Below are 27,210 nucleotides of genomic sequence, written 5' to 3' on the forward strand. Positions count from 1 at the left end.
CATTATTGGGCAATCCGTTAATACATAAATACAATTCAAATAAAGGAAGAAGAAGAAGCAACAGGTCTTTCTCATTGTCACTGTTGCAGGAGTTTGTAGAGTCGAAGCTGCATGTTAAGCAGAGTCTTCTCTAAAGTAGAAAAATGATTCTCCAGGTTGTTTGCCATGTGTTCTCTTCCGTCTATGGCGTCCCTTGTGTTGGTAAGATGCTCCTTCATGCTGAAAGTGATGACAAACCACAGTTTAACGTTTGAAACACTACTACATATGAGACATATTCACCACAATTCATAGCTGTCCAGGAGGACTAAATTTCTCTCACATCTAATAGAGAGAAAGCACTGAGCTGCATTCATTCCCCAAAAGCGTTTTAGTGCCAGAGCTTCGTCTCGGCCAGATGTCCCAACAGATGACTGTTGAAATGACTCAGCTGCTTGTCTGGATGCTGTTTCCACTCTGTCCGCTTTGGCATTCGAGCAGTGTTCTGTTTGCGCCAAATAAGCAACACTGATCTGGGGATCCTGATTCCCTCACTAACAGTGACTTAGGAATAATCCCACAGCTGGCCTTGGATCAGTATTTAACATTACACACTTAATTTGTACAGTGGGGCTGTTGCTATATTTTGTGACTGATCTCCGAAAAGGTTAGTTCTAATGTTCATATATAGAGTTGAGGGAGAGCAGTTATAAGCACATCACGTGGGTGCAAGGCTATCAGAAAACAGTAAATGATAAAAAGGCAATGCCTGCACACTTACTCCACGCCACAAAAGTTGAATAATGACCATGTTTCGATTCTACTTGAATCTTGCTCACGTCAGAATGTTTAAAAGTGGAAACCACACCCATATTTTTTTCATCATGCACACTGCCCAGGATGATTACTTCATGGGCTCAGGAACATTTCCTAAAACTTGTCGGTAAACACAGTTCATTTGTAAATGACTGCAGTCTGTTTTTATGTACGTTTTACACAATGTCCCTACTTTTATGCAGTCAGAGTTGTACCTAATGCCACTTAATTCAATAAGAAATCATGGGGCACATACAACATCACAAAGACACATTCAAGACAAAACGGGGGACCCCAGTGTTTAGGGATTTGAATGACACTTGTTAGATGAGTAGTTGGGGTCAGAGGAGAGGGTTATGTATTCCTCCTTTTTGCTGAAGAAAGAGTAGTTTTGATTTTTTTAGGATAGCTGGGGAGGGTCATTTGACATCTCATATCTCATCAAAAAGGCTCAAGTTCCAAGGAAAAGTGTAGAAATACTGAGCAGGGTCTTGCTTTTTTCTAGAATTAAATATAAGATTCAGCCCCTGTCTCTGCCCCAGTGATGTTCATACAATCCCTGAGGTTATTTAATCCATCGTTTGGTCCATGGACTTCTCTTTCTTACCTTGTGAGGACCCTGTTTTCCTTTCCTTCTTTCCTCTTCTCCTCCAGAGAGACAAACACCTTCTCCATGGTCTGCATGGTTTCCACCACATTCTGGTGGTCTGAGTGGATCCCCTGGACCTCCTCTGTGGCTTGGAATTGGTAGGAGATGCCTCCCTCCTCCACCCCACTGGAGGTGGACACAGCCTGCAGGGCAGCCCTGTTCTGGAGAACCAGCAGACGGGACCTGGCAAACTCCTCAGGTCCAGCTATGTTCTCCCAGCAGATCGCAGAGGACGGAGGCAACCAGAAGCGCTGGGTGCAGTTGACTGGTTTTTCTGGGGTCTCTGTTATGAAGGGGCTGTCAGCAGGGAAGCTGTGGAGCAGGTGCAGGAGGGATGATCCAGAGCCCCAGTCCAAATCCTCAAAGTCTGGTTCCCCAGACTCTTGTTCAGGGGGAAAAGTAGGAAGAGGCCCTGCTGTCCCTGCACCCTCTGCTGGGAAGCAGACCCCCAACAGGAAGGAGCAGGACAGGCAGAGCACAGCCCTGCTCACTGCCCCCTGGACCATCTCCAAACTGGAACATGAAATACACACACACACACACACACACACACACACACACACACACACACACGCAGAGCAGCTGTAATGGTTGGAAAGACCATTTGTTGGCATCATGACAGACTTTATCCACGAAACGTTTTCCATTGTGGTCTTTTCCTCTGACAACGCTTTTGAATCATTCACACAAACGGTCCCCTCTCACCAACACAGAACAGACACCACTGCATTCTCATCCTCTGTTGGGACGCAAATAACAATAAGAAGTAAAAGTGGGAAGTAACTGAGTTAAAGTTACTCAAGTACTGTACTTAAGTAGCCTACAGTTTTGATGCTTTTCTATTTTACTGTTTTATACTTGTACTTCACTACATTTCAGAGATAAATATTGCACTTTTTACTCCACATTTATTTGACATAATTATCAGTTATTTACAGATCAATATTTCACATAAAAAGGATTTGGAAAAAAACAACACATTGTTACAGATTAAACCAGTTGTTTCCAACGTTTTTGCTTGTGACACCTTACAATTAAACAATGCGCTGCTGGGGCTTGAGATGTTTCAGACGTTATTTCCCCTCTAAACTTCTGACATGTTTCTATCAAACTGTACTCAGATTTGTTTAAACGACAACAGTAAAATGCTGGTTAATGTCCTATAATAATATATCCGGTACAAGGGCAAAATAAGTACTTACTTGCTTTGATATTAAAAGTAGTATTTTCACACTGCTGTATTAATCCTGAAGAGTTAAGTTTCTGCAGGTAAGAATATCCGTGAAGCTCGTCTTGGCATAAAACTGCGCCAACACAGGCTTGAAGTGATTTTACCTTCAAAATAAAAGTATAAATTATCATACGTTTGCTAAAAACAACACACGGGTTAATGACAGTGGATTCCGTCTGTGTGCTGCTACATATTTCTCCATCAAGAGCCGTATTTTTTACTCTCTAAGAGCCTGCAGCATACATGTATGCTTTCCCTCAGTTTTCATTATTACCGGAAGTTTTATTCTCAGTTTGGTAGCTTCACGGTTCGCCCGCACGAGAAAGTTTAGAAAGTAACAGAGCGCAGCAGCTAATCCACAACTCCTGCACACTCACACAAACATCTTCGTCCTCTTTACCACGCAACAGCTTCAGTTATGTCTCGTCTTTGAACGCGTCTTACCTCTCAAAGAAACCCCAGCGGCGACGAGGCAGTGTGAGTGTGTGTGCGTGTTTGAGAATGTGTGTGTATGCGTGTGTGCGAGCTGCGACGCTCCTCTGGTGCCTGAAGTCGTCGGAAAAAATGAGTCGTTGGCTGCAGCCTCTTACATGCGATCTGCCTGGCCCGGTAACAGCGAGTCAGGAGCGAGGATTTTCCGTCAGAGTCAGTGATGGAGTAATTAAGACAGTGAAATACACTTGTAGTCTGGCTGTGAGGGTATTAAGATCTACAAGTACAAACACCAAATACACATGCTGGGAGAAGAAAGTGTCTCTTGCAGGGATTTTCTGTGACTTGTGCCTAATTAAAAATGTGGATTTTGTTATTAAAAGTACTGATTTGCTGCCTTTTCTCCCTCTAAAGACTCCAAGTCCATCTGTGAATGGAGTCGGAGGTGTGATGTTCCAGGTATTTATGAGCCGTTTTACAATGTCCTAAACAGGACCAGCCAGGCTTGAATTTGACCCATTTTGAACCCAAAATGTCCTTAAACATCGTGCAATCATACCTGGGCATTGAAACAGTTGGCGGCCAGTTTAAATATACCCATAAATATGTTATTATTCTGCTGTTTTAAGTACAAACAAAGGTTTTTATATCTACCCAAACTTTGGAGGAACTTCACATTAATTCACACCATCTGTGTTTATTTAGTGAGTGTTTTGAATGGCCAGGGAATTTATATTACACCCTGACATAAGCACCCAGGAATGGGAAACACACTTTGGCACAAACAGTCGAGTGTGTTGTAATTTTAAGGCAGGACTGGAGATGAAGCACAAACCACCAATCTTAAATTATGTAATGTGAATCTCAGGATAAACTGTAAAACATAAACCCAATAAGGGATCTCTCTCTGCAGTCCTGTCCACACACATGCTTTGCCTTTGATCTACAGATGGTGGTGGTGGCAGCAGCCAGATGTTGTTTTCAGGTCCTGTTGATGACTTTCAACCCATTTGGGGAACAAAGAGTAGACATTAGGGTTAGCAGTATCATTCAGATGAAGTGAGTTTTTGACCCAATGGTGAAATAAATCAGTTAGAAAAGCCAGAAGAAGTCTCATTCACAGTGCGGTCTGATTTTTGGTAGTGACTCAAAATGAGGTTAAAATGCCAATTTTCAGATTTCTACATAATTCCACTGCTCAGTCATTAAGGATACAGCAACTGTCACACATTACACGCACCAGAACATAAAGAAAAGCAGTACAATGGCAACAGGCACATTCATGGTCGTAGCAAACACCCACAAGACACATAAAAACCCCAAAACATCTGCAGATCTTATAATTATCTATGTAATATGTGAATTATATGTAATTGCTTTGACAATGTGGTTTCTGAACTGTTATACCAATACAGCTATCAGAATATAACGTCTGTTTTATTTATACTCACAAATAAAACCTCTGCTGCAGAGGGCTTTGAAATCTGTGCAACATATGGCTTTTTAGATCCTCGAGCTGGAAAGGAGCCTGAAACTACTCAACTGGGAAGAGCAACAGAGGAGGGAAAGACGTGCAAAAGATGTCGTACACACAGAGTAGACAGAAGAAGCAGCAATAAAACTACAATATGGAGACACAGAATGAGAGAAAAAGCAGGTTTCTGAGCTGTCTATGACATCTGCAGATGCAATGTGTCCTTTATTGGTGTCTGTAATATAAATATCACTGTTTGAATGTGTTGTTGTGCATCATACTGTATATGTCTGCACTGTCATTCCTCTAAAATAGGTTTTTGAGGAGTCACCAGCCGTTCAGGTTGGGAATGACTAGTCTAAATAATGCATTGTGGTCTGAACACTCATGGACTGCGCAGACCTGGACCTCTGTAATCCTACAGTGACATCTAGTGGCGAAAACTGGAAATCGCTGCTGTAGTGATTTACCACTGTTTCTCCATCATTAAAATGTCATCTTCAGCTTGTTTGGAAGCTAAGCAGGACATGTTGAATTGTTATTTGAGAAAACACGGAATAAAATCCGAATAAGCCTCTGCACCACAACGTTTAATTAAATCTCCCGACGTGTTTCTCACACAAAATTCCATCACAGCGTCCAGAGTGCGCAGTATTCAGCTCCTTGTAGACAGATTCAGAGCGCTGCTTTTGCTCCGGGTCATGGGAGTGAGGGGCGGGGATCACCGCGGAGCTCCTCCTCCTCCAGGCTGCCGTCACCGGGGCTGCTGGACCGGAGCAACTCGGCACCAACAACCAGCCGCCGGCTGCTGCTCCTCCGTGCTGAGGGAAGACTCGGTGCAGCCAGGAGCTCCCCCTCGCCTCTGCCCGTCACCTCTCACGGTTACCGACATGGCCTCCGACGGCATGGACGAGCGATCTCCGCTGCTGTCGGGCCCCAACTCCGAGAATGTGACCCCCACCGCCCCCCCGTACCTGCAGGATTCAAGTCCCCGAGGTAAACACACGACACGCAGAGCCTGCCGCTGCCTGCATGCTGAATCATTTTTGGGCGTATCGAGTTTGTGCGTAAATAAAACTGCAGCGAGGCGATGCAAGGCAAGGCAGAGGGAAAGGTGGAGCCTCAACTGTGAGAACTGGAGCAGTGGGTTAGAGAAGAGGGGCCTACAATAACAGCAAGCTCTTGTTTTTGCTGCAGAAATGCTTACATCACGACCCGCTGGGGCCTGTGATGTTTTGGGTCCTCACCAAAGAAAAAAAGATACGAGTCGTGATGAGGCATTGCGATGTGGGCTTCAGTGTTTGATTGACGGGGGAGAAATGACCCGCTGCAGATGGAGGCAGCCTTTTGTCCCAGCTGCAAATCGACCAAATGCCCAGATGTGGCCTTTTGTGGATGGGGCCAAATCAATAGCACGACGTGATTTAAAATGTCATAATGTGACGTAGAGCTGTCAGTTTTCTCGTTTGCATGACTGTGAAAACACAAATGTCTGGCCTTTATCTCGCCAAGGCAACTTCAAGCTTTTCTGTCATGCATTGCATCTTAAGCACAGGACAAAACATGTGCATTTTACAGCCAGAAAAACTGACACCTTGTCCACATTTTGCTTAGTAAACAGACGAATGTAGGTTAGAGTGCCATCGTGCATGTATGGGCAGAATGACCCAGGTAATTACAGCTCATAAATCCTCTGTCTGCTCCCTGAGAGGCTGCTGTCAGCTCTGGCCTTTGCACTGAAAACAGTCTGATTAAATTCTGAATTTCTGAAGCAGAAGATCAGATTTGGAGCTGGAGGCATACACGATCCCACTTTCTTTCTGCTTTAGTAGAACAAAGTTCCTTCTTTCTACAAAAACATCCAGATCAGACTCTCCTATCAAAGGATTGTGCTTTGTTTTATGTTTTATTTGAACAACATGATGAATTACTGACATCTGATGTACATTTAGCTTCACACACTGTGGTCAAAGTCTCCTCTAATTGTACCTGTTTGTTGTAACATTTCTTCGCCTCAGCCCAAATCAATGGATTCATTGACCGTGTAAGACTCTTTTCCAAGCATTTCGGGTCAAACGGTCGGTATCAAGGGAGCAGAAAAATGAACATTTAGTTGCTGTGAAGCTGTCTAATCTTGCAGAATTCATATTTCCCCACCGGATTATTTGATAGACTTAAACTCTGGACTGTAATAACCTGTGAACTGACAGGCTGTTTGGATGTTACAGCACCGACTGACTAAAAGCCTAAATGAATGTCAGAATATTTCATGGCCCAGTTTCTCCTCCCTCCCTCTCTGCAGTCTGGATTATGGCTAATTCTGGTTTCTCTGGGTTTGCTGGGGTACAATCCTCCAGCAGCCAATTTGTAAGGTGGATTAATTTGAGTCCAGGATGCCAAAAAACTGAGGTGTTTTCCTAAAACACAATGAAGGTGATGGTGCTTTGACTAATTATCGGCTGTGATTAGAACTGAGGAGAGGACGTTATTTCCACAATCGGTCGTTTTGCAGCAGTATCAGGTAGAGATTCACTGTTCTCAGGATTTTCCCCCAGTGTTCACAGCGTGATGTTGGTGAGGGGTGGAGACCAGTGACCTTGGCTGCATCTGAATGCTCAGATAGCTCTCTGTGCATCAATTTTGTTGCCACTTGCTTGATGTTTTTTGCGCTCGAGTTGCTGAACAAATTGCCTGTAACAAAAGCCTGTGGCAGTGTTTTAATCTTGACAGGGATACATTTATTTATCAGCTTCGCTTCCGTTCAGAGACAGTGCTTTACTGACAAAGCTGTTAAAATGCACTTTTTTATTCATAATTGTTCAAAGCAGAGATGGTAGCAAAGTAGTCATTCAAAGGTGGGGTCCAGCATCTGCATAATTTATCCTCATGCTGTAAGGTAGGCTTGTCAGGGAAGTGTTAGTCATCCAGGCTAACTATGCAGGATTACTCTGGTGATATTCTATATTTTTGTTATTGTCAACAAATGCAACAAAGTGATTTGACTAACAAGTATTTTCTGTGGAGCTAACGCCTCATATAGCTTATTCCTCTTCCTCAGAGCCATATTAGCAGTCACACAGGTACACACAGGCAGGGGTGTGCCATGTCATAGTGGCATCGTATGTTCGCCTCATGGTCATTAATCTGAGCATAAACAGATATCATCTGTCCAGACAGTCATTTCTATCATCATTAATATCCTTATCACAAAACATATTTTGCAGTATCATATTATTTTAAGGCCATATCATTCCTTCCTATGCTGGAGCACCAAATATGTATTAATCCGCCACTGAATGTAGTCCCCAACAAATCCACTCTTTACTCCTGTTTGAGTACTGTTTGTCTGAAACTGCAGTGTCCAGCTGTTCTAGGAAATGACTGAGCATTATTTTAAAATTAGACTTTAAATGTGTGGCCTGTTTTTAAAGATTTATGTATTTAGTGTGAGCTGATGGGCCTCGAGCAGATATGACCGAGATGGACTGATTCACTGTTTGTGTTGCCGATAAGAAAGAAGAGAATAACTCGAGCCTTATCCTTTAACCTTCAAGAGGTTTTTATTTCATGCCACATGGGCAACAGAAAACACCCCCGAGCACTTTGTCTGCATACCGGCCCCTCAGCTCACCATCCCTCACCACAAACCTCCAGTCCCACAATCATCCATGGCACCAGCCAGGAAGGACGTGATAGTAGAGCGCCGTCTCATGTTACGCCTGGCTCTGAGGACAGTGACGGAGAAAACCTATAGCTGCCATATTGAGTTTCAGATGTGCATCGGGGCAGCAGAGAGAGGAGCGAGTAGAAACAGGCCTCTGCTGAGATTCAACGGAGAGAAAGCTGACTTTGTTTGATGTTAAGCATTTATTTTATATGTTTTATAAGAATTTGTGGTTTAAGAAGAGACACGGTTATGTTTTGGACTGTAATAGCCACCACCATGTGCTGCCTGCACACAGTGGGAGTGTTCAGTCTTTGGCATGCTTCGGTTGTATTTGGAGCCACCTTCGCCCAGTCGTATACGGCGTTTCCCATCTGTCCCTGTGGCGTCGACCGGTTGAGTCTCTGAATCTCAGAGCCAAGCCTGTTCACCTATTGACTCATCTCGTTATCTCATTCAGGGTGAGACAAGAAGGAAATTGGTCATTTGTCAGATTAGATGCCTCCTTTGTGTTTGGTCAGTAGACTGGGGTCAAGCTTAACAAGCTCTTCATCTCAAGAGACTGTGAGATACTGTTTTGGTCATTTGTGATTATCGGTTAACCTGGTGGTCATTTTCTCAATCGATTGATTGTGTGGTCTGTAAGATGCCAGAAAACACTGAAAAATGCCTGTGACAATTGCCATAAGGCCCGTCCTGACATCTTTGAATTACTTGTTTTGCCCCAAAACCAGCCCAATACTCAGAGATACTCAGTTTCGTGTCATGGAAGACAAAAGCAGCAACACTTCACATCTGAGCAGCTTGAACCTGTGAATTTTGGGGTATTTTTACATGATTGCAGATACAGATGAATTTTCTGTTCATTTCAGGGGCAAAATGCAATAACAAACAGCTGAATTCATTGAATGTTGAGGGTTACATTCAATGGTTCAAAGGAGATTTAACATCGTTGCTATAGTATCACGCACATTGTGAAGTATGCAGGAATACAGCAGTAGTAGTAAAGGTTGTGACTGGTGCAAATCTATGGATTAAATGTATTAAAACCCCGAGAAACACATGGAATGTAGACTAATTACACAAGGTTAATGTGGGATTAAACAGTGCAGAGTTCATTTGAACTGTAGTTAGTTCACAGTAGGTCTTTCAGTCATTAAGAGAAAATATTTAAGTCTGTAACACCAGCCATTTGACCATGTTGTTTGTGGACTGTAAAAGACTAATCACTGGCTTTTCTTTGTTTCTCAATCAAAATACTGCACTGAGGTGCTTATTAGGCTCATTAGCAAGTCTAAAAACACCTGCATCTTTCTTAGAAGTCACAAACAGCTGGACACTATAAGACATGACGCGTTTACTCTGCCCATGTATTTATGGATTAACTTTCTTACATGTTATTTCCAAATGCATCTCAGATGTTACATCATAACGTACTGATCCGTCCTCAAAATGCCAATCAGAAGACTGCCTCATATGTTGCATGTTAGCTTTGTCAGCAGCTTGGCAGCGTGTGGATTTTACACCATCACTGTGGTGTCTAAAAGGGCCCATTGTTTCTTTCTTAAACATGCAGAGTGCTCGGCCCCTGACAAAGAGAGAAGAGTCACATGTTGAGCAATCAGAGCCATACACGGCCTGTCATGGGTTTGCATACTGTATGTGTTTCCACGCTGCCAAGGACCTACCGTACACTGGGATGTGACAGTTACTAAAGCAGTCATTGGATAATGTTTGTGTGTTATATGCTTTTTTGAGAAGGTTAATTAAAAATGATTCCTACCGGTCGTGTTAGACAACAGCTCCCCTCTGTCGCTGTAAGCCGGTTTGTTCTTGTATCGTAGTTTAGAATAAAATTAGGGCTGCAGCTAATGATGTTTGCTAATTTGCTAATTATTTTTCTCAATTGCCTGATGAATTTCTACATTTATAAAATGTCAGAAGATTTTCCAGATCTGATGCTGAGATACTGAAATGTTTTGTCTGAGCAAACAACAAACCCAAAGGTACTCAGGTCACAGTGATGTCAAACAGAAAAAGCACCCTGACATTTAATACAGTTCTTGTGAAGCGTCCCGCCAACATGTACTGTGATAACGTCTGTTGACAAAACACAACTCCTCTTCTCCTTCTCTCACTGGACACACAGATCCAGGTTAGTTCATGATGTTTTATAGATGCATGCCATTAACAGCTGGCCGTGTGTGTTGTGTGCTTTGCCCTCCTCTTCTCAAAGCCGAACTACCTCCTCCTTACACAGCCATCGCCAGCCCCGACGCCGGCGGTGTGCCTGTCATCAACTGCCGAGTATGCCAGTCGCTCATCAACCTGGACGGAAAGCTGCATCAGCATGTGGTCAAGTGCACCGTCTGCAACGAAGCCACAGTAAGTGGAGGCCGGTGACGGCTTTATGAATGATTGTGGGTGTTGACATCACAGAGATCACAGCTGCTCATCGCTGCTCTCCTCTCCTCTTTTTTACAATCAATCATTTACACGACAGTCACATCCAGCTGTGGCTTAGTGCCCCCTTAACATATAGTTTGTCTGCAGTCAAGAGAGAAACATTAACTTTGGATTACAGTTTCTTGACTCTTCATCATGGCAGCATCCAGCTTTAGGGCCCTACCAGATGCTGATGTAGACATCTGTCACATCTGTCAGTCAGTCCAGTGTTAAGAGCTCCGTATGACTTGGATGTGCCGCTCGTGTCTCAGCCGGAGTAACTGAAAGCTTTGATGGAGCTGTCAGTGAGGCAGCAGGGAGAATGAATGGCTGTCATCACAAACGCTTGGGTGGGAAATGCCATTTCTCGCTGCCTGATATTTGTGGTGCTTATGCGTCAACATAGCGATGGTGATTTTCTGTCACGCTGGATCCAAAGCAGTGCACAGTGTTTTTCCTTCAGTTGTTGCGTCTCGGGTTCAGCAGACACAAATCTGAAGCCGCATCCCGTGATGAACTTCTCGACAGAAATTAAACATTTGTCTTTGCAAACACCTCTTTTACGGCTTTGTTTTGGCATTAAACACAGTTTCAACTGAGCTGATTGTGATGTGTTGCCTTCCAGCCCATCAAGAACCCCCCTACAGGGAAGAAATATGTGAGGTGTCCCTGTAATTGCCTGCTCATCTGTAAAGACACGTCCAGGAGGATAGGATGTCCTCGACCAAACTGGTAGGTGGCGGCCAGTCAAGTTCAGTATTTCCCATTTCTTGGATGTTTGCTTCTTTTCCACCAACATGTTGGCACAGAGAGAGTCTGCTTTTATAAGACAAGTCAAGCCCTTTGTATAGTTTTATGTCTTTCTAAGATTTTATAATCCTGTCTTGGTTAGGTCGTAATCGTAAGCTTGTCCTTGTCTTTGTCCCTCTGACAGCAGACGCATCATCAACCTGAGCCCGGTGATGGTAATCCCAGAGGAGCAGCCCGCCCAGCCGGCACTGCCCATCCAACCTGAGGGGATGAGGGTGGTCTGCGGACACTGTGGCAACACCTTCCTAGTACGTAAACCCGCCTGGACATCTGAGTTAATCCATCACAGAGTTGCTCATGCAGAATTTTGTTGCTGTGCTGTTGTTGGTACGTGCATATTAATAATCTTGAGAGCCAAACCACAGCGTGTTCTTCAATACTTTCTACAGTGTTATAGCACAGTTGTAGAGTTGTTCTGGGTGGTAGAGCTTGTTGTACTGTTTATCAGGATAACCTTTATGCCAGTTGTTGACATACACATTCTTTTCTTTTCATATTTTATCCCTGCCTGACTCCGTAGAGATCCCATTTGATTGCAGTGTGGTTGCAGCTGTTTCAGATTATTCCCATCTTAAATTAGATTGTCCTCTTGCCCCCTGTGCTGAAGATACTATCAGTATTTTTTGACATGCAACACGTTCTTGGAGCTTTGAATACCTTGAGCTGTTGAGTCAATATGGCACTGACTCACGTGTCAAAATCAGCGGTTTTGTCCTCTTAACGTGTGCACATTGTTGCTTGCGGCGTCTGTAGGGCAGTGAGGACGCCAGGTCATCCCAGCCAATGTCTGGCCTCCCCAGCGATGGCTCTCCCCCAGCACAACAGCAGGTTGAGAAAGCTGGTCAATACTGGTGGACATATTAACAACAGCCTAACCCGCTCTAGTTAAATCTGCGGCCTTATTCACACTGGTGACGATATGACTTTGTACACATCTGGCTTTGAAGAGAGCCTCTGTTGAAGAGAGGTGAATTAGATTTAAAAGTGTGTAAAACTGGTTTAAATTCAGATGGTTTTGGCCTGAATGTTTCTGAATCACTTGAATTTTTCACCCCCACCCCCGAAGCCAGATGTTAAGAGTCACATATTAAACTCGTGTCAATAGGACCTTAAATTATGCTGATCTGTGATGGGATAAACGTTTTCGTAACACTGCTTTTTTAACACCAGAACCCTGACTAATACACCATGAGAATCATTTTAGATGCTAATTTAGCCAACCTTTAGAAAAAATAACAAGTAGATTAAGAAGCTGCAGACGGTCATAACCGATCATGTCCAATCACTTCCAGTAGGTCTTGTGTTGATTGTTTTAAAAGCACCGTTACAGTGTGTAATGACAGTGTGTTAACTGTGCCTCTCCTTCTGTTTCCTCACAGTGGATGGAGCTTCGGTTTAACACGCTAGCCAAGTGTCCCCACTGCAAAAAAATGTGAGTCCATCAAACCTCCATTTAACTCGGTGCACAAAGGTCAGAGTGAAACGCACATTTTACTGTCACACTGGATGTTCAGTTACAGTCAGTTGTACGTGCAGTTTATTTTCTGTTAACTTTTAACAAATGTTAACGCGGACTCGATGCTCCCTGTGAAGGCAACAATCTACAGCTTCTTTTTCATGTTGAATGGAAATAAATGGAGACCAATGGCTGTCAAAATATATTAGCTTTTCTCAAACACAGTAAGCACAAACGTTAATTGTGACGTGAAGCATGAATGATTTGCAGAAAAGGGGCTTAAACATGCAGAATGACTGGTGTGGCCTCTGAAGGCATGAATAGCCTGCAGCCTTACTGGAGCTACTGGGTGGGTTTAAGCCATAAACTAAAAAAAAATACTCATGTGATGTCACTGCAGCTTTCTGAAAAGACTTGTTGCAGCTGAACTTTGCACCACAGAGTGTTGAATCTTATAAGACCCGGTAAATCAAGGTGAACCTGCCCCAGGATATCCAGCTTTAAAGCCATGGTCTTAATCTTACTGGAGCATTCATTCACCACAACGTCATGCTGTGCATTAGAGGAAGCAGCATGTTTTAAAACACCGACTTCTTGTAGAAAAAAACTTCCCACTTCTGCACTGGCATCATCACGTACAGTAGGTTTGCAGTTTGGTTATTAGCGATGTAAATACTTTCGGCTTCCTGGCTCTCGCTGCTGGAGAGGTTTACAAGTGCTTACTTTATGGATAAGTTCATCGCAGTCAGACGCTGAGCTTTAGAGGTCTGGACTTTGTAGTTGCTGGAAGGAGAAGCCGGGGGGGTAACGGAGGCTAATAAGACATGTGACAGGAATTAGAGCCTGGACTCGGTACATGTAATGGTAATGGGGTGGGAGGTGGTGGGAGGCCGTGGAGAGGTCTGAAAATGATGCTGAGACAAGCTGCAGCCTCTGTCTCTGTCTCTTATCTGTGCGTCTGTCCCGTTCTGTGCCTCCTCTGCCATCTTTTATTTCAGATTTTGACAATATCTCCACTTAAATGTCTTTTCCTCCCTTTGTATCTTCCTATCGTCATCTCCAGTTGTAGTAGTAGCAGGGGTAGATGAAGAACTCTTAGAGATCATTTACTTGAGCAAAGTAATAATAATACAGTATAATACTCAAATACTCTAAAAATCTTAAACTTATTTAAGTAAAAGTACATTAGCATTTTCATCAAGCTATATTTAAAGTACAAGAAGTAGAAGTACTCATTATGTTGAAGGACCCATTTCAAAATAATAAATATTCTATCATTGGATCATAATGATTGATGCACTCATGTGTTCATCACTGAAATGTTGCAGCTGGAGAAGGTGAATCTCATTTTAATGTCTTTATATTCTGCCAGGTAGCTTGTGAATTTCACCCTGGGGATCATCTTATCTTATCAGTAATGTTGTATCATAAGTAGTAGTAAGTAGTCAGTGAAATGTAGTGAAGTGAAAAGTGCAGTATTTCCCTTACTTTCCACCACTGAGTAGTAATTATTTGTGTCATGCACATACAAGCCTCACATGAGCTTCCACAGCAGAAGCGCTGCAGCGTTGAAACATTTATCAGACAAGAACAGACGACATTAAAAATAAAACATTACTTGGCAAATTAAGATCTTTCTTTCCTCTCTGACTTTTACAAATAAAACATGCGACAGAAAGGCTTCCTCACAAGAGAACCATGAAAAGACCCATGATTTTCAGTGCACCTCTGGCAGCTCAAATCTTTAAAATCATCACTCGAGGAGAAGATCTGCTCCACTTGTTGTCACAGGTCAGATGGATGAGATGGTCAGGTGGTGCAAGTGTAAACAGTGAGCAGAACAAAGAGGAAACGTGAAAGCAGGAGGAGATTGAAGGTAAGAAATCAGGTGATCAGGTCGCCTTAAGCCATCTGAACAGCAGCCACTCCTGAAGAATGCTTGAGTCCCATCACATGAGAGGCATGTGAGAGCAGAGAGCGGGAGGAGAGTAAAGTCATAGTGAAGCATAAAAACGGATGCCAAGCTGCTGCTTCGGGGCAGTGTATGTGTTTGTCAGAGTCTGAAGCCGTTGAGATGCACATCATGTGACCGGCCTCCGGCGCTTTCGTGCGCAACTTGAAAAGGGGAAGAGAGGGATTTTTTGGCTCTCAGGATTGTCAGGGGGCTGCAGAGTGAGATCACTGGGAAGAAAAGGGTGGGACAAAGAGAGTATGAGGCGCAGTATCGTGCAAACCTTTTCAGGTCAGATCACAAAGTGTGCCTCAAAAAATGAAACTCCTCACAAAGATAAAGCTCGCTGCAGCGTGTTTGATGTTGTGAACTTACACAGCGGTTTCAAATCTTCTCGTTCAACTTGAACTCAATTCCAACCATAAACATTTACAAACACACAAATAAGACTAAGAAAACATAAAGATATCTAAAATGTATACTGAATGTTTCTCTGTCTCCCTGCACTGAAACCCTCTAACAGCCTTTTTTCTGTTTTCTGCTTCTCCTCCTGCAGATCCTCTGTTGGCAGTGCGCTCCCTAGGAGGCGCTGTTGTGCTTATATAACTATAGGAATGATCTGCATTTTCATTGGAGTGGGTTTAACAGTAAGTGCTGTCTTTAGCTTCTTTGTGTTGTTTGCATTTTTTTCTGAACGTGGAACATTAGCGTGTGAACCAAACTTCCTGACCTATGCAATACTTGCACTTTCTGGGATTACTGTCCTTCATTTTCGTGCAACTTTTCTAATGAAGTGGATCACTGACTGCTCACTCAGCAAAATAAAAGTTTATGAATGTAATCTTCATCACTGGTGCTGATCTCTTGTCTTCTTCTCCTCTGTATTAACAGGTTGGCACTCGGGGCTTCGCCAGTCGCTACAACGCCACCTACGTCTCCTGGGCGTTCGCCTACCTGCTGGGCCTCATCTGTCTGATACGAGCCTGCTACTGGGGTGCGATCAAAGTCAGCTACCCGGAGAACAGCTTCGCCTAGAGCGGGCTCGGCATGGCGCGGCCCTGCACGGCTGGAAGAACAACCCACACCTTTAGTTTTTTTCATCTTGTTCAGATTTCAAACCGGTCACGTTCAGCGGAGTGAAACGTCTGGACTGGAGTGTGCTGAGGACGTGTTGTGTGTGTTTGAAGAGGTGTATGCTGGAGATGTGTCCTGTTGTCTTTGTGTCTGAAAGGTTTCAGAGAGTTTCGACTGGCTGAACAAACCTAATGTATGTCCATCGGTCCTCCTACTCGTCCACAAGGACTCAAATCCTGCCCAGGTTTTTGCCAAAATCCAGAATCAAGCATTTAAAGCTGATTTTTCTCGATGAATGCCAAATGAGCTGATTTAAAAATGATAGTTTAGCAAACCGGCTGGATTTGGTCTTTCTGGACCAGCTTTTTCTGTCTTTGTTTTTCAGCAGCCCGACTGATGCCCACATGATTTCTTTTGTTACTGACCAGACCAAAATGAGACAACCTCCTACGAACAGTTTGCCCATTGCACTACGATTATATGCAATTGTATGTGTTGTTTTGCTGCTAGTTTAACTCCAGCTGCAGGAAGCTGCATATCCATACTGTATTGTAACGTTTACCTTGCCTGTGTACACTGACATAGTACTGCTATATGATTTTAACTCTCTAAATGATCGATTTTTAAAGGAAATCCTCCTTAAATACCCATGTGTGCCAACTTTGCTGCCCAGTATTAGTCAAGAAGAGCATCAGGAGCTTGTTTTCTTTTTTCTTTTTTTTTATCAGTGATCATTTTTTGTGCCATGCAGCTTAATTCACTACAGCAATAACCCTTATATTGGAGTTATGTTGAACCGTACCTCCCTGTGCTCTCCACTGCGATTTTGTTGCCTTCTCTCTGGTGGAAAATGAAAACACACGTTTGCATGTTGACTTGTTTATGTTCTGTCACTCAGCTGGTGTTTTTTTTCTGTTTCGGAGAGGTGGCTGAGGTGTACAATGCTCCTGTCTTTGCTCCCTCTGCCTGTGAGTTAGAATGTAAACCCTCCTCCTCCTCCTCCTCCTCTTCCTCCTCTGCTTATATCGACCGCTCTCTGACCTCCGGTGAACTCTGTGCTAGCTAGCATCGCTATAGGCTAACTCCTGTCTCTTGACCTTGACCAGTGGGCACAGTTCAAACTTCTAACCTTGTTTTGAATGTGATGATGATGTTACTGATGATGACGGTGATGAAGCAGAAAATAACGCTAAAAAAAACAACAACTTTGTACATAGATCAAATTCAGTACTTGGAAAACTGTAGTGAGAGGTGGAAGGAGAGGGTGGCTTGTGGGTCTTTTTAAAAATGATAATTTATCAATAAAATGAAAAAAACTGCCCGTATGTTCTGCTTGCTTGTCGGCTGTGATGCTTCGGACACATTTAAAGATGCAAACGATGACAACAATAATAGTACAAATTATATGACAGTGTGACATTTTGAAAGAGACATTGAGTTTGGACTCCGTCTTTTATGTGTTGAAAAGGGTTCAGGTGAAGCCGTACACTGTCTGTGTCGGTGTGTCCTCGCTGTGTGCAGAGTCCATGAAGGGTGAAGGACAGTCTCCTCCCTCCATGTTCACCTCACACTCTGTTTATTATGTCAGCAGCAGTCTGGGGAGACAGACCTCTTCGCTGCTTGGAAATACTGACACTTTAGAGTATGAATTGCTGCTGAATGGTGCTGTCAGAATCCTAAAAACTGGTTTAGCTCATTGGTTAAAATTATATTGTTACAATCTAGATTGTAACATGTTACAGAGAAATGCAGTAAAACTACATTTTAAATTACTTAAAGGTTACAATGTATATAAATAACAGTTTAAGTTAGATGTCAATAAACTCAGTTCTACATGTACTGCATGCTCCTGAATATCAAGTGATCTTAAATTATTTATAATTGCTTCTGCTTCTTTGTGTTCATTAGTTTATTTTACAATAAACAAAGTAGTTAGCATTTCATAATTAAATTACTGTTTCCCATTAACTGCATTGCAAATGCCTTCCTTTGTTTTCCTATAGAATAAAACCAGGGAAACCAATTAAACCATAATTCATTTATATTCAGATATTCTGTGTGAATTTCGTGAGGAAATATCAGAGCGTATACTCAGCACACAGACTCTTAATCATCTGCCGTGTGTTGTAGAGTCTTTTGTGATGAAAGTCTTTTCATGTCTCTCCTTGTGTGGTAATACAGGCAGATCAGCTCCACTGACATCTGTAAGGGAAACATCTACTTGTTGTCTATCAAACGTAATGACGTGATGCGATTACTTGGTTAATAATAATAAGAATAACAATAATAATGAAAATAATATTTAACTGACACTCAATTATTATTTTTTTCTGTCCAATTTAAAATCCAGAATAAACTCCAGCAGCCCGATCTTTATTAGCTGCAGTACTCTACACGTCCACAGGGTGGTACCATTGGCAAACATTTAATAAATGTCTATGTGGACGTCTCACAGTGTGCTATGGTCTTATACCATTTATATATGAGGCGATGAACACACACAGAGAGCAGCAGGCCAACAATGAAGCATCTTGATTCTGGTAGGATTTCTGAATGAAGCGGGCCGTCCATCCTTGATGCTTTAAGGGTGCAAATTCTACATCTGGATCACCATAAAACTCTAAACAAATGATCCTCCTTCCTGTCAAACCAAATTATAAGGAGGTCTGTTGTTTTTAGATGTCCTGCTTGCAGACAAATAGTCAATCAATTCAATAGCCAGGGGTAAAAAGGTTTAGGTTCCTTCCACATGAAGAGACACGGCATACACAACAATATATCGCCTTTATTTATGACCAACAGATTGTTAACTCAGTTTGACACATTAAATACAGAAACAACAGAATAATGGTTTAATAAGCTCCCCAGAGCTGCTACAATTGATACAATTAAATCTGTTTCTCTCTCTCTCTCTCTCTCACACACACACTCACACACACACTCACTCGCTGTGTCATGCACATTCACTGCATGCTTCAGCTCTCATGATCTACCCTGGGCTGCGGATGATGTCACGTCACACACAGTGATGATGTCAGATCATCAGAGGGGTCTCCGTCTGATGAGGTCATTGCTTTCACGACGTCACGGCGCCGTCTAGGAGTGTAAACAAACACGCACACGTGGGCTATTTCAGCTACCACCTAACTATGAAGGAACATGGAGGTCATAAAATTAATACTAATCACCATGACTTCACAAGTTGAGTCTGTATGTGTGTGTGTGTGTGTGTGTGTGTGTGTGTGTGTGTGTGTGCTTTCTAATGTGTTAGCAGGTGGCTGTTTGCTCTCTGCACCCATCAGTGACGATCTGTGAAGGGTGCTTGTCCACCTTCAGTTGTTGTTGAGGACCCACCATGAGGCTGCAGAGGAGACGCAGAAGAGGAAGAGAAAAAAGATTCACTGACCCCCAAAATTGACCCCAATCAATGAGACATTGAACAAATTCTCCTCACACACACTGTGTGTATTTGATAAATCTGCTCAGCACTGCCCTCTGCTCTGCTTGTGAGCGCTTAGGTGAAGCAGGTAATGATGCTTGTGAGGTATGATCTATTTATTGTAACCATGCAGGGGAATAAAACACAAAGACAAATGGTTTGGATAAGACAAATAAGAAGAGCTGATAAAAATGAGGACTTGAAAGTGGACAAAATTGATTATTGATTGGTATTGAAGAAGTATTTTCATGTCCATGAGATGTGATTAAAAGCTTTGTGAGGTTAAGTTAGTTGGACTCTGTGTTGAGATTTTTTATTTTCTAGTCTTCATTTACTTATTTAATTTGGTCATTTGAAGCAAAGGTTGAGAATGAAGCTTCACGCTCAGGATTTATCCACATCATACTTTCTTTATCTGCTCATTCCAGCTTTTCATTGAAGTCTTACACATTTACAGGGTGAACTGCTGACATCAAAGATCTCCCAGCAAGACATTCTGGTATCTTTGGCGCCTGCCTGGAATTTAAAATGGAGTTCTGAGAGTGTGAGGATCGTTTTTCTGTGCAGCATGCCTTTATGATTGATGATGGACCTTCTAAAGGGCACCTGAGGCTGAAGCGTGTGATCGGTCCGTTGAGAGTTATTTCATTAGATGTGATGCGTCTGAGTGTGGAGAATAAGACAGGAGCTGTAATGAATGTTCTTACCGGGAACCAACATGGTGGTTATGGCCTCGGGAGTTTCCAGGAAGTCCACGTTCCCCCTCTGGAAGGTCTTACTGTAGTTGGTCTGCAGGTGACTGTGCAGAGGACACAAGAAGACTCGCTCACTGATTGTGATGCACAAAGGCGTCTTTGGTTATACTGAAACCTACTGATATTTCAAGCCAGGTGGTTGAAACATGTCACATTAAAACGGGAGAAAAGAAACCAACCATAAGAGGAAAATGTGGTAATTTTGAAGAACTGGGGTCACTGGGATAAAAAAATTAGGCTTGCAGTGACCCGTACGTGCAGAAATTTAAGATCTTATGAATGAGATGAACATATTTCCATTTGTGTTCTTTTATATTATCCTCTCCGTATCTCCGCTCTCACTGATACTCTAGTTTTTCTCGTTAGTTTCATTAAAGCTTCACAGAGTGTATTGTCACTGAACACGGCGTGAAGCAGACCTTCTCTCACTGAGTTCAAGCCGAGCACAAAAAATAAGTTCGGGTTGAACAGGCCAGGCCGTGCTGCACTGGCCATGATGCATATGGCGCAGGCGAACACTTACTTCTTCCACACGTTGTTGTGCTCCCAGAATTCATAGAGAATGAAGCGTGATTCATTTGCCAGCCGCTGAACTGCGATGCTGCCAAAATGCAAAACAAGAGAGATCAAGTCATGCAATCACTAATTAGTGCGCTACATCATGTCCCCCAGCCCTGCCTCCCTGTCTGAATTGTGTCCTCACATTATGATCATACGGCGTTTCGTCAGAGGATTTAGTCTGATTTGAACTTGACTGAATATTTAGAGAAATGGTCATGACAAAGCACGTAAATGTCGTGCTATCCTCTGGGCTGCCGAATGTTGTCTGAAGCCGAAGTGACAGTTAATCTGTGAGGTTTTTTTTTTTTTTTTTTTTGCTTAGAATGAAGTTTGCCACAAAGCGTCAAAGGGTGACAAAGCTGATCTTTAGCTGGAGAGAAAGAAAATGCAAATGTTCTTTCATCTACTGACCCGCCGTGCTGTGGTCTGGTGTTACAGTAAAGCCAGAGCGTGTCTTCAGTTTTAACAGGAGCAATTTCACTGATGGCTGCATTTCTATTTTAAAGGTGCAATATGGAAGAATTGGCCACCTGTCAAAGGTCACTCCAAACAAATAGGGGGCAGCATATCACCAGAGTAACCGCAAATTGCTGCTCACTATATGGCTGTAGCTATTAACTGCCTTTAGCTCAGTTAGCTGTGCAGGTGGTGTTAGTTGACTGAATAACTCGAGGCTGTTGTTGGTATTTACGCGGCGACTTTTCTTTTTACTCTCATGGCCCTTCTTCAACATTAGAAAGTAGAAAGAATAAAAACAAGAACAAAGAGAACATAAACTGACTGTAGACATCCAGTCTGGGCGCAGGCACACTCCATGTACTGTCTGAGAGCCAAACGAAACTCCTCCAGCTCCTCCTCCAGCACCGAGAGCTGCCTCTGGACTATCAGGATGTGCTGCGAAGACAAAAACAAGGAAAGGCACGCAGAGTCAGAGGGTCAGGATTTGCCTCTGGCGCGGGACAGAGTCTGACGATGGTGGGAGACGTTCAGAGATCTTCTGGCAGGGTTTCACAGCGGCTCAGTGTGTTGCCAGAAAACTGGTGACTAATGCAGAACTGTCAGGTGAACACTGGGACCTTTTATAATATGATTTATAATACCTAGAATTCAGTGTCCTGGCATCAGAAACAAACCAAGAAGATTTATATAAGAATATATTTTGCCCTGTTTTCTTACACTTTGGTACCTGATGGAGAACAACTAGAATCTGCACATCTATCGGTGTATAAAGGTGTGAACAGCAGGGAAGAAGGAACAGGAAGGCCTGGTGTAATCATGACAGTGGAGAGCCTGCTAATCATTTCCTGCTGATGAGGAATTGTTGACAAGGGCAGAGAGGCTGATGGAAACAGGAAGTGAACGGTCTCCCAAGGTAGGCTGTGTGTGTGTTAATGATGTGTGTGTGTGTGTGTGTGTGTGTGTGTGTGTGTGTGTGTGATGGATAAAATGCCTCAGGACTCGGCTAATTTGGGAGAAATGCACTCACACACTCAAGGAGACGCGTGTACTCATGCATGTGAACACACACAAACGCAGTCACACCATCACACATCAGCGTTGTATCGTCAGTCATGACTGGTTTCCTCTCTGCGGCACATTTATTCCCAGTGACACAGACCAATTACATATCGATCAATTCACACACAAGCTGGACCATCTGCGTCGAGCTGGTGATGCGACATGACAGCACCATGTAACACTCACATGCACGGTTTCATTAATACCATAGTGCTATTATATTTCTGGTGTATACATTGTGATACTGACCAGTCCTTTAAAACAACATACATGCATGTGAAAGAAAGAAGAAGAAATTTCCATCTCTCTGGTTGCAGCTTCCCTAGGGTCCCTTTTTTTCTCTTTCATATCAGTATAATGTGAAGGAGAAATTCTGATAGACATTTGAAATTGGCAGATTTATCAATAATGAAAAGAATTGGTAGATGCAGCTCTAGAAATATCACATTTCACATGTGAAATCAGCAGTTTTGCATAAGGTGGCATGTGTCACGTGCCTGTATGTGAATTTATGCCATGTGCTTCTGTGAGTGACTCTATGTGTGGCTTTCACACGTCATGACGTATATTTCACTTGAAACATATTAAAATGACACGTGTCTGCAGCACGTGAACTTATCACATGTGTGAAATGGTCGAAATCTGCATGTGGCTTTAAGTTAAATGATCTGAAATATATTTTCATGTGTTTTTTCTCCCTCATATGTCCTGTTGTGTCTATCTTTAACAACATTTAGAAGTCAAGGGTCTTAAAAGATTTAATTTGTGAAACATTTTCCAAATTAACGCTTGTAATAATTGGTTTTCGATCGCGTGTTTCAGGCTCTGCAAACTCTCCTCCTCCTCTTCAAGTGAAGAGAAATCCTCCTGCTGTGTTTGTATTGGTCTGCTGATTGTCACTGAGTCACTCGTCAGCTACAGAGAGTTTCTCAGCCATGAAATGAGCGATATGAAGCTTGGACAGAAATAACAGTCTCCCTTTGCTTTGCCATGTGGACGCCGAGGTTAAACAGAGAACGACAACACGCACAGCAACACCTGTGCACTGTGTGCTCATGGTTAGAAACACACTCACTCTGCACATAAGCCTGGAGCACTTATAATTTGCCTATAAATTTACACTGTAAATATATATTTTAGGCTTTGGTATAAAGTATTCAAGCTATTTCATGGGGGCTCTCTGTGAGGCTCGCTCTACACATCTCCAAGTCTGCTGCCTTATGGTCTATGAGCTTGTCTTTAAAACTGAACATTGAGCCTTAAACAGAAAGATTAAACATAACGGCAGACAACGCAAAGGACGAGGTTGAGTCGCCTCTGTCAAGTTACATCCCTGCTGTTGCTATGACAACCGCTGAGCGGTTATTATCAGCGTGGCCTCCCTCTCAGTAATACTCCACCACGTCAGACCAGGGTGTCACAGAGTGGTCACCGCAGCAAAACAGCAGAAAAGTCAATTAAAACTAACCGATTTGCTCTCCAGGACCTCCTCTTCAACCGGCTCCAGACGAATCTCCTGCAGAACAACAGCAGAAATATACACAGAACAACATGTTCTTCTGAATTTACATCGTGTCACACAGTCTCTATCACAATGTCTTCAACTTGCAACAGCCGGCCACCTGGGAGCAGCAGAAATGCAATCCATAAGTTACTATAAAAACATTATAGCTGCTTTAAAGACTTTATAAAGACCACGACTCTCCGCTTCCACTGGGAGTCAAATAAAGCGACTGATTGATTAATCGATGACATAAAATAAAGATTAAACAAAAATAAATCAATCCAGTAACGGGTCAAAGCTTTCCTGGGTTGATATACCCAGTTGCACTATATTTGGAGCTCGGAAACATCTTCTAAAGTGTCAGTTTACAACAGATTTGGTGCTACATTCAGCACATGCAGAGAGCAGCTGTGAGAGTTTGAGTGCAGCTCATATTTCCCATATACTTCACATATGGGCATGTGTTCGCATGTGGGAGGGTGGTGAGTTGAGGTAATTTGTTGATATTGTTGTGAGGCCACTTGTCGTGATTTGTGGTTAATTTGCGATGTAAAGACCAGATGGGAGACGGGGACGATAAAAATAGCAGAAGCTGACGAGAAAAGAAGAAGAAGAAGGCAGGAAGGAGAGGAGAGCGTGAGGACAGGCTGAAAGAGAGGACGCCACCTTTTGCTCCAGACGGTCAATAAGCTTCTGCAGTCTGTTGACCTGGATCATCCACTGGCTGTCTTCATCATAAACACCTAGTGGAGTCACACAGAGGATGGATTTCAGACAGAGAGGGGTGAAGCAATGAAAGCTGCTGCATACATCTACTGTATTTCTAACATGTTTTCCTACATTGATCTTTTTGAAATTGCCAGAAGACGTTCTTTTCATGTCATGGCAATGCAGAACCGTGGTAATCAATAGAAAAGCTTTGGGGCCTGTAATCGAAGTTTATAGAGGCTCTGTGTGTTCCTGTGTGTCCTTTTTTTGGCAGACGCTGGCCGTGGTTCTCCAGGTGGTTTGGGAGCTGGCTCCAACTCAGCTGGGACTCATCACAATCAAGCACAGCATAAAGACTGTGGACTGCAGAGGACTCGCTGCCAGATTGTTTCTGCTGCCGAGTGGTAGAGATGGCTGCTTTACTAATGCTACCTGCAGGTGGAATTTTATATTTAGTTTTTGTTTCTTTGTCCAGTCTAGTCTTTCTGGACTTTAATCCATATCTCCCTTCTCCCCTTCTCCTTCATTATCCACTCAATAAATTCCTGTTTTTCCCTTGCTCCCTGTCTGTGAGTCTACTATTGGGTCCAAATCCTGCCTTAACACAACAGACGCAGTATAAAGAGCAGGAAAGTCCTCATTTGGACGAGGTGGGGTGGATAGATGGGTCAAACAAACACATGACTTTGTCTCAGCAGACCACTGTTTGTGTTCTGTGTGAAACCAAAAGTCAGTGTTGACCCATTTTAACTTACATAGCGTACTTAAGTTACAGCTCACTGGGACACCTGAATGCAGCAGAGCTGTTGTTAATGGTATTTGTAACACCTGTGCGTTGCTATGACCAGTCAAAATGTCTTAATATAGAGATAGGACAGGGTTACCTCAGTGAACTGAGTGTAAAACATAAATAAAATCACAATGTGATCATTTGCAGAATTACTACTTTTACCGAGCCCATGTTGTAACATCCTCATTTGTGAACGACTGAGCCTTTCCAGGATGCCCCCTTTCATACCCAACCATGACACTATCACCTGTTACCAATGAACCTGTTTACCTGTGGAATGTTCCAAACAGGTGTTTTTGGAGCATTCCACAACTTTCCCAGTCTTTTGTTGCTCCTGTCCCAAATTGTTTGAAACATGTTGCTGCATCAGATTCAGAATAAGCAGATATTTACAAAACTCAATGAGGTTGATGAAGTAAAACATTAAATGTATTGTCTTGGAGCATATGTCAAAAAAACATCAATAACATAATGTAAGATGGCATCCAATCAGCACATGTACAAGCAAACTGACAGAGCTCTTTGTCTCTGGTGATTGTGTCAGTAATAATAAAATTAGAAAATGGACTTCATCTGTCAATTTCCATTTCCATTGGCAGTTAAAGACTAAGTGCTATGGAGGAGAAGCTCCACAAGAACTCTGTGGTCATTTGCCATTTGACACACAGGAGCACACGAGGAGACAAGCCTCCTCTTCAGCCTCTCAGTGTCTCACTCCTGTTTCTCTCTCACACCGACAGGACCTTCCCTCCCCTCCTGTGCTCGGCTCTCTGGCCTGTGGAGACACACTGACTCTGGTGGAACACAGTTTTTGTTGCCGGCATCTACAAGACATAACATAACTCCACAGTGGAGCGCAACAGGGTGCACTGAAACACAGACGTGGTACTGCTGAGTTATACAAACATACAAAGAACACATGAAGCCACCTGAATTGACGAGGCTGAGGAGGGGGTTGTTGGGAGAGAGGCTGCTGTTCCTCTGAAGCCTGCGATTGGAGCGTCGACCCGACCACTGGATGGACAAAACCTCTGGCTTCAACGGGCCCTGCCTGGAGGCAAAACAGGGAGATGATTATTCAGACATCACAACATTTGAGCATATTCATTTTAAAACATGTTGTGATTTTCTAGCCTTTGCAAAATTGACATTAAATGACTGTTTCTCTGCACACACCAAATGACAGATGGGTCCCACAAAAACGATTCCATTTTCTTGGAATTGGTCTCCGCTAGTTCTTAAAAATAAACATAAAATGTGGCTTTGTAATTCAATTAACAACATAAAATAGAAACTGAGGAGGAAGTGCAATATGAGCAAATTATTCTATGTACTCATTTGTGCCAAAAGTGAAAAAAAGATGGATAATGTGGAATTTTCACCTTTAATGGATGAAACATGTCAGGATTTGCCAATATTCAAAGGTGAGATTGTTTTTTCAATTTGAGAGGACACCAGGTGGCTGAAGCACACAGTCTCATGAAGAGATGTCTCATCTGGGAGCAAATTCAGCAGCCCCCAAAGTTGCGTGGGCTTACGTTATATTTGTATGTAGTGTTGGTCCGACAGTGATGCTAATGCCAGTGACAAGGTACATGCAGCCGCAGGGCGACATCACCTGAGATTTGGCTTTGTCCTGTCAAGTTGTTTGGTCCAGTGTTTTGACAAGACCTCAGGGTGTCTGAGGGGATGTGCGTGTGTGCAGGTGATGCACACGCACATGTTTATGTGTGTGCAAATCCAGTTCACTGCAGGATATTCACAAGATTCATTGTGAAAAAAAGCTTTTATTTCTGGTTTGCTTTTAATTTGGGTTTGACATTTTGGGGAACCTACTTATTTCCTTTCTTGCTAGGAGTCATTAGGAGACATAGCAAGGAGGTGGCTAGCTTAGCTTAGCACTGGATTGGAAACAGACAAACGTCTGGCTCGGCTCTGTCCAACAGAGATGTAT

At 43.0% G+C, this 27,210-nt stretch overlaps 3 protein-coding genes across 6 annotated transcripts in view; 1 reads left to right on the forward strand and 2 right to left on the reverse strand.

Moving 5' to 3' along the window:
• Window positions 1-77: 77 nt before the first annotated feature.
• Window positions 78-3,167, reverse strand: LOC143335590 (uncharacterized). 3 transcript variants are annotated; one of them, XM_076755131.1, is made up of 3 exons: window positions 3,120-3,167; window positions 1,403-1,957; window positions 78-219 (listed from the first exon to the last, which is right to left on the reverse strand). In XM_076755131.1, exons 2-3 carry the CDS (start codon window positions 1,948-1,950, stop codon window positions 78-80), a joined length of 690 nt encoding a protein of 229 aa, XP_076611246.1. In that variant the 5' UTR covers window positions 1,951-1,957; window positions 3,120-3,167. The 3 variants fall into 3 exon arrangements, with proteins under 3 accessions (XP_076611246.1, XP_076611245.1, XP_076611247.1); XM_076755130.1 differs by lacking the exon at window positions 3,120-3,167 and adding an exon at window positions 3,053-3,113; XM_076755132.1 differs by lacking the exon at window positions 3,120-3,167 and adding an exon at window positions 2,647-2,814.
• A 2,156-nt stretch (window positions 3,168-5,323) lies between these two features.
• Window positions 5,324-17,300, forward strand: pip4p2 (phosphatidylinositol-4,5-bisphosphate 4-phosphatase 2). 2 transcript variants are annotated; one of them, XM_076754826.1, is made up of 7 exons: window positions 5,324-5,577; window positions 10,482-10,630; window positions 11,316-11,422; window positions 11,625-11,748; window positions 12,880-12,932; window positions 15,464-15,554; window positions 15,799-17,300. In XM_076754826.1, the coding sequence occupies exons 1-7, from the start codon at window positions 5,472-5,474 to the stop codon at window positions 15,940-15,942; spliced, it is 774 nt and encodes a 257-aa protein (XP_076610941.1). In that variant the 5' UTR covers window positions 5,324-5,471; the 3' UTR covers window positions 15,943-17,300. The 2 variants fall into 2 exon arrangements, with proteins under 2 accessions (XP_076610941.1, XP_076610940.1); XM_076754825.1 differs by having other exon boundaries at window positions 5,340-5,577; window positions 10,506-10,630.
• Window positions 17,301-18,746: 1,446 nt separating this feature from the next.
• The window catches only part of necab1 (N-terminal EF-hand calcium binding protein 1), a 32,472-nt gene continuing 24,008 nt past the window's right edge, over window positions 18,747-27,210 (reverse strand). Inside the window, exons 7-13 of the mRNA XM_076753736.1 lie at window positions 26,186-26,307; window positions 24,425-24,501; window positions 23,723-23,770; window positions 21,518-21,630; window positions 20,699-20,776; window positions 20,128-20,219; window positions 18,747-19,342 (exon numbers count right to left, since the gene is read on the reverse strand). Coding sequence (XP_076609851.1) covers window positions 19,314-19,342; window positions 20,128-20,219; window positions 20,699-20,776; window positions 21,518-21,630; window positions 23,723-23,770; window positions 24,425-24,501; window positions 26,186-26,307 — 559 coding nt within the window. The 3' untranslated portion in view covers window positions 18,747-19,313. The remainder of the gene's footprint in view (window positions 19,343-20,127; window positions 20,220-20,698; window positions 20,777-21,517; window positions 21,631-23,722; window positions 23,771-24,424; window positions 24,502-26,185; window positions 26,308-27,210) is intronic.

The sequence above is a fragment of the Chaetodon auriga genome, chromosome 17 (assembly GCF_051107435.1).
Source record: "Chaetodon auriga isolate fChaAug3 chromosome 17, fChaAug3.hap1, whole genome shotgun sequence".
NCBI classification, from domain to species: Eukaryota; Metazoa; Chordata; class Actinopteri; order Chaetodontiformes; family Chaetodontidae; genus Chaetodon; species Chaetodon auriga.